General features: G+C 31.9%; 1 protein-coding gene across 1 annotated transcript; it reads left to right on the top strand.

Annotated features, from left to right (window-relative positions):
- The first annotated feature begins 4,257 nt into the window (after positions 1-4,257).
- LOC127794553 (uncharacterized) lies at positions 4,258-5,953 on the top strand. The gene is made up of 3 exons (XM_052325733.1): positions 4,258-4,425; positions 4,568-4,658; positions 4,993-5,953. Exons 1-3 carry the CDS (start codon positions 4,355-4,357, stop codon positions 5,794-5,796), a joined length of 966 nt encoding a protein of 321 aa, XP_052181693.1. The 5' UTR covers positions 4,258-4,354; the 3' UTR covers positions 5,797-5,953.
- The last annotated feature ends 6,776 nt before the right edge of the window (positions 5,954-12,729 follow it).

The raw sequence follows: 12,729 nt of genomic DNA on the forward strand, positions 1-12,729 counted from the left end.
GAGAGAGAGAGAGAGAGAAGGGGGGTTGGTTTTAATTAATCTAAATTTAAATTAACCATTTAGATTATTAATCTAATTTGATGCACAGCATTTCATTCATCCATCAACTCTCAATAAGCTAAGGTATTGGTATTTCATTTTAACCATCAGTAGTCAACTTAATTTTATCACTGTCACTTGTTATTTGAGAAAGATGCCCAGGAACAACAATTGAAGAGGCAGAGAGGCCAATCACTCCCTTCTGGGGGCGAGGGCCCATGGGGGTGGGACCCACCCACCACTCACCCCCGGCTCACGGATTGCAATTTTGTTCGCCGCTTTTAACGGGATCATTTTACCCCGTTAATTTTTTTTTTGGATCCTCACTGACCTTTTTCTTCTCTTCCTTTACTCTTGTTGCCGACACTCTTCTCGTTTTCTCCTAGCTGTTGCATCCTCCTTGTATGTCATCACTGTATCATAATCAGTGTGCAAGAGGCGAAAGGGACAACGACAAAAGGAGAAGAAGAGGGAAGAGCAGAAAGGAGAGCTGAGAGGGAGGATGCAACGACAAGGCAAAGTGGCAATGATGCAGTGGTGGTCAGCGCATGAGAAGCGATGACGATGACTTAAGGCTTACTGGTAGGGTGTCAAAAAAATCCAAAAATTGGTGAATTGGATTGATTCGTGACTTTTGAATTGATTTTATGGTTCAAAGATTAGGTTCTGATTCTAAAAAATTAAGAATTGATATATTTAATTTGATTACTGATTTTTTTTTCAAACCGTGGTTCGAACTGAACCGAAATCGATATTATATTTATATATATTATAATTTTTTTGATATATATATAGATACACTATATTGCTTACCGGTGGTAGTGAAAACTTTGTTTTGATTATGTTGTTTCAATTTTAATCTGTTAATTTTTTTTATTTATTTTTTGTTATTGGTTATTATTATTCATGAACTCTTTTATTTCTAGACTTTTATGCGCTATTACTATACTAAATGGTCGATGTAATCTCATTTGATGAGGTAGTTTATGAATTATTTTGTTTTACTTTTACTTCAAGACTTGAAACATTAATGAAGTTATGAGTTTATTTTAATTAATAAATTTGTTTGTAATTTTATATTTTGCGAAAATATTTAGAAGCTAAATGTTAATTGGATAGCACCAAAATCGAACCGAAACTGGTTTAATGTGACGGATTGATCATGGTTTGGTTTTATATATGTAATGATTTGGTTACAATTCTTATTTTTTCGAAACTATTAAAAATTATTCGGTTATTAGATTCTTATAGATTTGAACCAATCCGAACCGTTGACACCTCTACTTGGAGAAAAAGAGGGAAGAAGAGAGATGGGAGATGAGAGGTCATTAATTTTTTGACAGGGTAATTTTAAACTTCATTAAATAGGATGAACAAAATCGCACTCCAATCCGCATCAAGGGCGAACAACATATACTTACTGAACAATAAAATAAAAAAAAAACCTTAATTATGTTATTCTCAATTAATTTGTCAAAAACTTTTCTGGTATCTAACTCTTTATTTATTTATTTATTTTGTTATTGGAAGTGTATTAAACCATTTAAATGTTAGATATAAAAAATAAGCAATTTTTAAAGGTTTCTCTCAACATTTTGAAATGAATTTTTGACTTCTCATGAAACTAAAAGCTTATTAGTAAATTGATTTTTTTTTTTGGTATTAAATACTTTAAACATCTATGTTTAAACTCTTAAATATAGATTTATATATACATATTTAATACACACAATTTGTGGGTTATTACCCAAATGATAATGATTGTGAGTGGTCACGGCCCTTAGCTCAATCATGGCCCTCAGCTCACGGCCCAATCATGGTCTGATCTCAGCTTTCAACCCACGACTTAATCTTGGCCCTACGCGCAGCATATAACAGCATCATTATAGTTGTATATTGGGTATTCTTGCACTTGTTCAAAATCTTATTCTCATTAATATCGAATCTCATCCACTTTAATGAAAGTCTCATCGATACTATACCACCATTAGGGAACCTTGTCGACGCCGAATATCCAATCTCATCACCCTGCAAACACACGACGCATGCATACAGAAGGATCTCTTCTCCTTCTATATAAACCAATTCTCTCTAAAAACTCAAGTATGTTTTCTTCTAGTCTACTAATACTCTCTCAACTTATTCTTTCATTTACTTGAATGTCAGAATATTTGTAGGTATTAGCCACCCCCATCGAACTGATCACCAAAATCCATTCCCGCCCTTTTGACAAAAAAGGAACAGTGAGTTTCTATTATAATAAAGAGTTTTTATTAAGAAATATCTACTAATCACTGCAGCTTGTGTTGTAAGTGTAATGACAAGTAATTACTAAGGTAGAAAAAGTTTAATTATAATCTCACGGCAGCCCATATAAGCTTAAAATTTAGTCTAAATCTCATAATTTTAAGCTTCTCTCCCATTAAATTTCAAGTGATTTAATTTTATTGAAAAAAAATAATAAAAAATCACAAGCATGTGACTTGTTTTTTCTGGTTTGGCAAAAATAAAAAGCCCATTGAAGGGACATAACGAAGATTTCGAATGTTAGAAGTTGTGGATGCAGTCTATGAAAGACGAATTTTGAAGGGATGCCATTTTTCAAATTTAAAAGAATTCATTGTCATTTTTTTAGGTTTAAAATAAGGTTGAGAGATAATAATTAATTAACAAATGAAAAGTTGCATTTATTAGCCAATGTGTTAGGTCAAGTCAGTGGTGCTTAAAATTGTGGAATGTAAATTCTATTCTTTATCTCTAATAGTAATAATGCTTGGCCTATTAACGCAATAAAATAACTTAGAGATTTAAGTAAAAAGATCAATTACGGCAATTCCAATAAGTCATATCTAATTAATTGGCAAAACATGAGATTAGTAAAGTGCACGAAATTAAACAGGCACAATATTTTCTAATATTTATCAGATAAGGGAGGTCTAAACGAGAGATGTTGATAGACAGACTTATAAAATAGAGTTAAAAGACTAAAATACTCTCACTCACATTAAATTAAAAAAATATAATATAATATAAATAAAAGTATTTTAATCTTTTAATCCCATTTTGTAAGCCTATGGGACCAGAATTTTCCTTTTAACTGAAGAGATGGGCGATGACAAATATCAACTGTACAGGTTGGCTTCATGTATCGCATTCATTATTAATCACGGATTTATTTAATTTAATTTATTTGGCAGTTCGTGGACACTGATTGAATACTACCCCCATTTATTTGATTTCCCCAACTTATGAGGCCATTTAATCTACACGACTTTCTGTGCCACCAAACCTTATTTTTTAAATTCATATACATTAAAGTTTGATCTGTTCTATACAATTATATATGTCAAGAGAATTAAAAATTGAAATAAAATCTTGTAAAATATCATGCTGTAGCAGTGTACTCAAGTTTAAAAAGCCTCCACAAGATTGATTACAGAAGGCTTATATTTCTCAAGGTCCCTCTGTTAAGAATGTTCTTATTTTAATATTTTTAATAGAATGAACTTTAATTTCCATAGTGCTAATTAAACACTATATATTTAAATATAGCACAATTAAATTTCCAAGTTTTCAGCGCCAGTTCTTTTCTTCGATCTTTAGCAATGTAAGTTGATGGCGCAAACTACGACCCAAAACAGATGGCACTAACTGCGAGTAACATAAAATCAACCCTTAAGGCACTCGCAAGAGAGGCCATTTATATATATAGTCTACGTTTTCAGCTATGTTTGAAAGGAATTTCCTGTATTATTCTTGTGGTATTTTAAAGGTAGGAGGATTAATATAATGATACTATTATTATTAAAGATTAATGGAGAGATACCGTTAGTCTCATGATTAAGGATACTAGGTTCAAGAAGAGAAAGTTGACTAATTGGGACGAACGATGGAATAAGCTAACTCTTTCCGAACACGAGTAAGATTAGAAATTTAGAGTTTTACTAAGGAAAAAGAAAGGGAAAGATGAGTAATATGCATGGCATGGGAAGCAGCAGCAGCAGCAACTAGCAAGGTAAGTGGTTGACTTGTAACTGGGAAGAGATATATTCCCAGGAAATGACATAAAAGAGAAAGAAAACGAAAAGAAAAGGTGGCAATAAATGAATTGGTTAGAGAGTAGAGCAGTGGGAGGGGACAGTGAGACATTAATGTGTAACAGCCTCCCATATCTTACATTACTTAGATCTGGGAGTCTGTGATCTTATATTCAAATAGACCAGATAATGAGCTCTGAGTGTATATATATATAGCTATAAGTCAGGTGTTATTGCATACTCATCCGTAGAGCTATAAAGTTTTTGCTAGTTCCAAGATGGCCAGAGCTTCAGGGGATGAAGAAAGCCTTGAAGGAAACAGAGTCCAACCTCTTTCAGCTACACCAACGTACGTGAGAGTTCCTTATTTCCTCGGTGACTAATTATTTACTAAAGTCCAGTTATTATAATGATTTCTTCTTTTACAAATTACGACTAGTAATTAATATATGTACAATGAGGTGATGTTTTCCAAAATTTTTGTTTTGCAGGCCACAGGAGATGAAGGTTGAACAAGGGAAGCTTCATGCCGCCAATACAGTTGTTGAGAGGCTGGGCTTCCAGGACTTCTTTTCCTTGGATGTAAGTATAATTATGCATCACTAAATAATGGATCGCATAGTTTGTATATAGATAATCTTATGGTCAAAATAATGGGACCAAGAGCATGGAGTTCACTCATTAGATAAAATTTAAAGATATCGTAGAACTTTTTTTTATATATATTGAGTAATTGTTTAAAAATGATATTTTTCGTTAGTTTATTTTTATTTTTTTTTCTAATGCGATCTTTATTTATTTTTGTCAATACTTAATGACCTTTTTCTTGTTAATTTACTTAAAAAATAATGCAATTTTTTTACATAATATTCATTAGTTGCATTTTTTTTTTTTTTTAAAAAAAAAACACTACTAGGTTTGGCGAGCATCAATTGGAGAGGTGCTTGGCACAGCGGTGCTTGTCTTCATGATTGACACTATAGTGATCTCCACTTTTGAGTCGGACACTAAGATGCCAAACCTTGTCATGTCAGTTCTCATAGCCATTACCATCACAATTCTTCTTCTTGCTGTCTTACCGGTCTCCGGGGGCCACATCAACCCCATCGTCTCCTTCTCCGCCGCCCTCGTCGGCCTTATCTCCATCTCACGTGCCGCCATCTACATCATAGCTCAATGCCTAGGCGGTGTGCTAGGAGCACTAGCGCTAAGGGCCGTTGTAAGCAGCAAAATAGAACAAAACTTTTCGCTTGGAGCATGCACTCTCACAATCGTTGTACCTGGGCCAAATGGACCCATAACAACGGGCCTCGAGACCGGCCAAGCCCTCTGGCTCGAGATAATATGTAGCTTCATCTTTCTATTTGCTTCGATATGGATTGCTTTTGATGGTCGCCAAGCGAAGGCATTCGGCCACGTCATTGTTACTTCCATCATTGGGTTGGTGCTGGGGCTTCTGGTGTTCGTGTCAACGACAGTCACAGCAACAAAGGGCTACGCCGGCGCCGGGATGAACCCAGCAAGGTGCTTGGGCCCGGCTATTGTGAGAGGCGGGAGCCTCTGGAACGGGCAGTGGGTATTTTGGGCCGGGCCAGCCATTGCTTGCTTCGCGTTCTACCTGTACATAAAGATCATCCCTCATCAACACTTTCATGCCAAGGGCTACAAGCATGACTTCTTCAACATTTTGAGTGCTCCTTTTGTGTCAAATCGCAAGTAGAAATTGAAGTGGCAGAATGCTCGTCTTGTCTTGTGTGTTCTTATGATATTATGTATGCTTAAGCCATATATCTCAACGTTTGTATCCTTATGCCAGATAAATAGAAGATTTGCATTAAATAATAACAGTGAACGTAAAATTTAATTTATCGGACCAAGCTAACGTGCCATGTAAAGAGATACATTCCAGTCATGCAAGCAATTTGAAGATATTTATTTATTTTTTAATAAAAACTGCAACAATTAAGAACATGGTGAGAGTTGTGATGATTCGACAAGTATGAGATAGTGAGTCTAAATTTTCTATGTTTCTTCAAAAATTTGTTACCACTTGCTTTTAATTTTAGTAGTCAGCCTTAATTAGATGACCTATTCTGTTCATCTGAAGGGAAATAATTATACATGGACGTTCGGTGATCGAACATAAATATTATTGATGAGAAAATTCAGTGACGTGGGATGTTGAACTTAAAGAATTAAAAAGTTAATTGAAATGGGTAACTGAAAACGGGTTATCTAGTTAATTAAATAATAAAAATAAAACATATTAATATCTCAAATTTTGGAAAAACTTCTTTAAAGACCGCATTTGTGGTTGAATTAGTTGGTTTTCTATCTTTATCACAAATTAATATCTTCAATCCTTCTCTATTTATAACTCTAGAGACTACAACATAAAGTTGCCCATAACTAAAAATTAGTTTTTTCAAATAAAATTTGACATGCGAACGAGATTAATCTTGATTCTTATTAATAGGCATAGCATATGATACAATCAAAGGGATAGCTTTAGTTGAAATTTAAAAGGTAATCTTGGATATGATGGAGATAAACTTGACAGGAATGACCATCTCCAACTATTATTGGATTAGATCATTTTGTAAGAGTTTTATTTGGAGAAGTAACCTCACTATCAAACACAGAGTCTTACATACCAATCAAAATTTATTGAGTTATGAATACCATAAAGTTATTATAAAAATGTTAGTGATAATAACAAAAACTACCTTTAGCTCAGTGATATTAGTATATTCAAGTTGAGAAAGCACGTCAAAGTCCTAAAAATAGTATTTTTTGCAATTAAATCAATCATAGACACGTTAAACATAGAAGAGAATTATTCAATAACTAAAATTAGAGTACTTTTCGCTAACCTGATTTTGGATATAACAACTTGAAATATATTTTGATCTTAACTCATTATTATTAGTCAATCTCATAATCGTATAAACTTCATTATGCTTACTAATATTTTGAAGTTTGATTTGAACTTTGAACAACATTTTTCTTTTCACCAAAGTGTCCATCTCAACCAGGCTCTGACCTATAGTGCAATTCATGAGCCCATTGTTTCAGGGACCACAAATTATGTTAATTTAAGGAGACCCATAAAATTGAGAGAAAATGATTATTTTATCTTTGTATCTAAATGACGATTTTGCCTCTATATAAATCATTCCCCCAAATCCAAAATTTGCAGAATGAACTCTCTCTTTGCTCTATGTCTAAATGAATATTTGTTTATTTTTTTCCCTTCTGTCTATATGAATATTTGTAAATCACTATTTTATTCCTATCTAAATGAATATTTGTTTATTTTTTTATATTTTATTATAAAAATAAAATTTAAATGTGATTCGAGAGCCTATTTTTACATTTCGACTCAGGGCCCCAAAATATCAAGTACGACACTGATCTCAACAAGATATGATCCATCAAGAGACGTCTAAAATTAATTGCTAGATTATATAATAGTATGTTTGTTAAGTTTATGATAATATATATAATATTTGTTGGCCAAAAAGTTACCTTTCCCAAACTATCTCTCAAGCCGTCAGTAGTCTTACCAAATAGCTCAAATACTCATGATTCCACAACAAAAAAGAAGCACTATCAGCCCCATCAATAACGCTTACTTGGACTTTGAACCTAATCAATCCACCACACAATTGACAAATATGACTAATGAAAATGATAATTAATAAACATGTAATAAAAAAAGTATGGTAGTTATTTTAGGTAAAATCAAATTTGTCACACTTTTCATAATAAAATCAAATTTATAGTTTTTAAAATTTTAAATTATTTATTTTATTAATTAACTATATATATATATTCTTTGAATGTAACTAGGTGCATACATTGAATTTATTTAATCTAATATAATCAATAATATATTAAGTTTAATAAATTTTTATTCTACATGAACTTTACATATCTAAGTAACATTTCATATTCATAAATATTTATTACTATTAAAATAAGTTGCACCTATATAATTATTTGAAATATTGATACAAAGTATACTTTTAATTGTCTATTAGTCTAATACAATGAATCCAACAACAAAATAGGGATGATGTACTTTTAACTTTATACATTCAGGTAACACTTCATATTTATATTTATTGCAACTAAAGTTAGATGAACCTACATATATATATATATATATATATATGAATATTAGTTAAGTGTTGCCAATTATTTAAAAGATTAGAACATATAAGAGTTCTAAACTTCTTTCTTTTTTTTTTTTTTTGAATTTCATTTAACTTTCACCAAGCATATGTGCTGCATAATTTTTATCCAACACATCAAAGTTTATGCTAATGTTTATTTTATCATTTGCAATGGTGCAAAGAAACTTTAATAAAACATAGGTTGCTTTAAGACACACACACTCCATCATCTAGTAATTTCTTATTTCATTATTTGTTCAAATGCTCATAAGCCAAATATAATTAACTAAATCTATGCTTTTCATTTTTCTAATTTTGCGGTGATTTTTAGATTTTTAGAATTTAAAATTATTTATTTTATTAATTAGCTATATATGTATATTCTTTGAATGTAGTTAAGTGCATATATTGAATCTATTTAATATAATTTAATAATATTATTAAGCCTAATAATTTTTTATTCCACTTAAACTTTAAACATCCGAGTAACACTTCGTATTCATAAATATTTATTATTATTAAAGTAAGTTGCACCTATATAATCATTTGAAAGATTGATACAAAATATAGCCTAATAATTTTTTATTCCACTTGAACTTTACACATTCAAGTAATATTTCTTATTCATAAATATTTTATATTATTATTAAAATAAATTGTACTTATATAACCAATAAAATAGATTATTACAATGAACCTAACAACAAAATAAGGATGATTTACCTTGAATTTTATACGTTCAAGTAACACACTTCATATTCATATTTATTGCAACTAAAGTCAAATACACTTATATATATAAAGATTAGTTGCGTGTTGCCAATCATTTGAAAGACTAAAATATATAATGATCCTAAAATTCTATTCTTTTTTTCTTTTTTCTCTTTGAATTTCATCTAACTTGTATCAAACATATGTGTTACGTAATTTTTGTTCAACATATCAGAGTTTATGTTAATATTTATTCTATCATTTGCATTAGTGGAAATGAAGAAACTTTAACAACAAAACATAAGTTGATTTAAGACACACAATCCATCATTCAATAATTTCCTATTTCATTATTTACTCAAATTAAGTTGCACATATATAACCATTTGAAAGATTGATACAAAACATAGCCTAATAATTTTTTATTCCATTTGAATTTTACACATCTAATTAAGTAATATTTCGTATTCATAAATATTTATTATTATAAAAGTAATTTGCACCTATATAACTAATAAAATAAATTAGCAAAAGTCGATCCAAGGGTGTAAATGATATTTGCAAACTTGTGAGCTATTAGAAACCTTTAAACTTCAACTTTTATAAAAAAAAAGCATGTCAATAGTCACACCTTAGTAATATTCACTTACTATAAAAAGAGTCATACTATTGGTACATCATTTATGTACACATTGGGCTACACAATGTATGCAAATGACAAAAATACCCCTCGCACCTCATCACTTTTAGTAAGGGATATTTTAGACATTTTACCATCATTGTGTAGCCCAAGATATACACAATGATGTACTAATAGCATTTTTCCTATAAAAATATGAATCATGCTATTTATACATTATTTTTGTACATCTTGGGCTACACAAAGGGGTATTATGACAAAAATACCCCACTCTTTCATGTGTCCCATGCGTCTCTATATTTCTCATGAGAGATTTTTTTGTCATTAGTATACATTTGTGTAGTCCAAGGTGTATACAAAGGTATACCAATAATATTTTTCTAAAAATATTAAATGGTGCATAACTAAAACAAGAGTGGTACTATACTAAAAACTAATTGCAAAAAAAAAAACACACACACACACACACACATGACTATAAATGTACTAGGTTCATTTTATGTTTATTAAAACCTTTTTTTTTAATTGAAAGCATACTATTTATTTTCACAAATCCAATTCAAATCTTACCCAAAAAAAAAAAACCAAATAGATCATCCAATTAATTAAGATATTAAAATTTTAAAAAATATATATTATACAAAAAAAAATATTTCACACTAATCTACAAAGCTAACAAAATCTATAATATATTCCAATCAAAATTTTATTCTAAGAAAAATAAAAATTAATACCATCAATATTTACAAAAATATAACTCAAATATCTCTAATATCTATTTAGAAGAAAACTCGCGTGTTGTGCAAAATAACGGGCCTGTTTGTTGCAGCTTAAAAGCTGTAACTTTTAGCTTCTAGTTTAAAAAAAAGTTGGGATGTAGTGTTTGTTTTAACTTATAGAATTCTAACTTACAGCTTCTACTAGCTTTTAGAAGGGGTAGAAACTTGCTTTTTCAAAGTTGGGGTACCCTAGCTTTTACAACTTCTATTTAAATAATTACATTTTTATGACAATTTTGTCCTTATTTTTAACAAAGAATTACCCTATTGTCTACGCAATAATGGGTTTTTCTTCTCCACCGCCATCTCCATTTTCAGATCTCTTCCTCTCTCTATACTTTAATTAATTTTCTTATAACACTTGAAACTTATACATATACACTAATTAATTTTTAAATTATCATTCTATAACTACTAAGGGTACGTATTATGGACAATTATACAAAAATAAGTTATTTTACAGCTTATGGTATCAAACACCACAACTACTTAATTACAACTTTTAAGAAGGTGCAGCAAACAGGTTCACAACTTATTCTAAGTTTTAAAACCTATAATCTAAGAAACTAGAATCTATAATTTCTTTAATTAAGCTGCAACAAACGGGGCCAACGTCTAGTTTTATTAATAAAAGATGACAAGAAGAATACAATTCTGGTTAATGCAACACTAATTAATTTTTTTAAGTGGAGGTTGTATAAATGTTGCAAGACTAATTCACTCTCATATCTATTAATTTCTCATGGTGTATGTATATATAGTACGGTTTATTTGATTTAATTCCTCGAGCTTAACATGAATAAAATTGGTAAATCAGGCCTCTCAAAAATTTAGGTTGATAAAAGAAAAAGGAAAAAAAAAATCCAATTTTCCTCAGATTTTACACGCATTATTAATACAAGAGGGAGGTCTCAATTCTGTGATATTATGTACATCATGACCGTTATAATCTTTGTGTTGGATGAGATTTAATTAGTGCCATTAGGTTTCAGGAAAATGTTAATCGGTACAGAATCAAATTAAGAGCGAGATTCTATCGGCCGCGCATTTTCATCCTCCTTCCCCTTCACCATCCTTCTTCTCTTCTCTCCCAATTATCGGTCTGCTTTTTGCATTGGCCGCAGAGGTTGGGGCTAGCTGGACGACCGACGACGCCTTCTCTTCAGATGAAATTAGCCGAGTTACGTTAAATCTGTCTTATGTGTTTCTAGTTTTGATCGATCCTTTGTGGGTGTCAAGGAATCTATTTAATTATATGCATGTGTGTTTTATTCCGTAACAAATATTATAGGATAATGCTACACGTACGTAAAGGTGGACAGAAAATTGAACAACTCCAAATTCTCGTGATATTTTGACAACAACTCCAACTTGGCTTTAATTTTCATCTTGCCGCCCATTTTCAAACCCTCTCTCTCTCAAACCCACTGTATCTCTCCCCTACTATCTCAAAACCACCCTCTCAAACCCACTTTATCTCTCTCCCACTCTCTCTCTGAAAACCACCATCTTTCAAACCCAGCCCCGTTGGTTGTAGCGTCCGTCGTCGCCCCACCCTTGCCCCGCCACATTGACGAGCATCGCCGTCGCCCCTCATCCAGTCGAGCATGGTCCGCTGTGGCCTCCCCGCCGTGAGCACCATCCTCCGTCGCCCCTCGCTCTGCCGGTCGCGCCAGCTACCTCGCCCCCAGCCATCGTCGCCCCCTCTCTCCGCCGCGAGTAACAGCTTGCACGCACTCACCACAACGCCGCTTGAATGGCCACTGCCAGCCCCTCATCGCTGCTCGGACGACATTTTTTTGATGCGTTGTTGCTGATGATTTAGTTGTAAAAATTAAGAATATGTTTTTTATTTGATTGTGTGAGGTTCTGGCTTATAGATTCTGGAGGGTCGATTGTAGTGTGTATAGGTGTTTATATATGGTTTTGTTTATATCTTGTTATCTTAGTTCATACATCATAAATCCTTGCCATTTCTATGGAGACAGCAGAGTTTCAGAGTTGTGATTTATATTTTGTTGAATTTTTTTTAAAAACAGCAGCAAATTAATCAAATAATAATTCTTGGATCATGCCAACAAAATCCCTGATTTTTATTAGCATAGGATAAACAATCAAATTCAGGGGTGTCAAGACAAATGAAAGAATGAACTGATTAAGATTATTGGGATGAAAACAGAGCTTCCGGTGTGTTACAAATGAAAGTTTGAAACTGAATTTATTTAAAAAAATTTAGTAACGGATTTGAGTTGGTTAAACGGCTTATTTGCAACACGATAGTAACTAAAGGTTAGATGTAAAGAAAACTTTTTTTTGATCCTCACAAAGTGGAGCTTCCTTCTCCC

The sequence above is a fragment of the Diospyros lotus genome, chromosome 1 (assembly GCF_014633365.1).
Source record: "Diospyros lotus cultivar Yz01 chromosome 1, ASM1463336v1, whole genome shotgun sequence".
Taxonomy (NCBI): Eukaryota; Viridiplantae; Streptophyta; class Magnoliopsida; order Ericales; family Ebenaceae; genus Diospyros; species Diospyros lotus.

Bases quoted from the DNA above. Each gene is read 5' to 3' on its own strand.
- LOC127794553 (XM_052325733.1), top strand. From the start codon at position 4,355: ATGGCCAGAGCTTCAGGGGATGAAGAAAGCCTTGAAGGAAACAGAGTC. The intron at 4,426-4,567 runs GTACGTGAGAGT...TTTGTTTTGCAG, and splicing joins CCTCTTTCAGCTACACCAAC to GCCACAGGAGATGAAGGTTG. The intron at 4,659-4,992 runs GTAAGTATAATT...AAACACTACTAG, and splicing joins AGGACTTCTTTTCCTTGGAT to GTTTGGCGAGCATCAATTGG.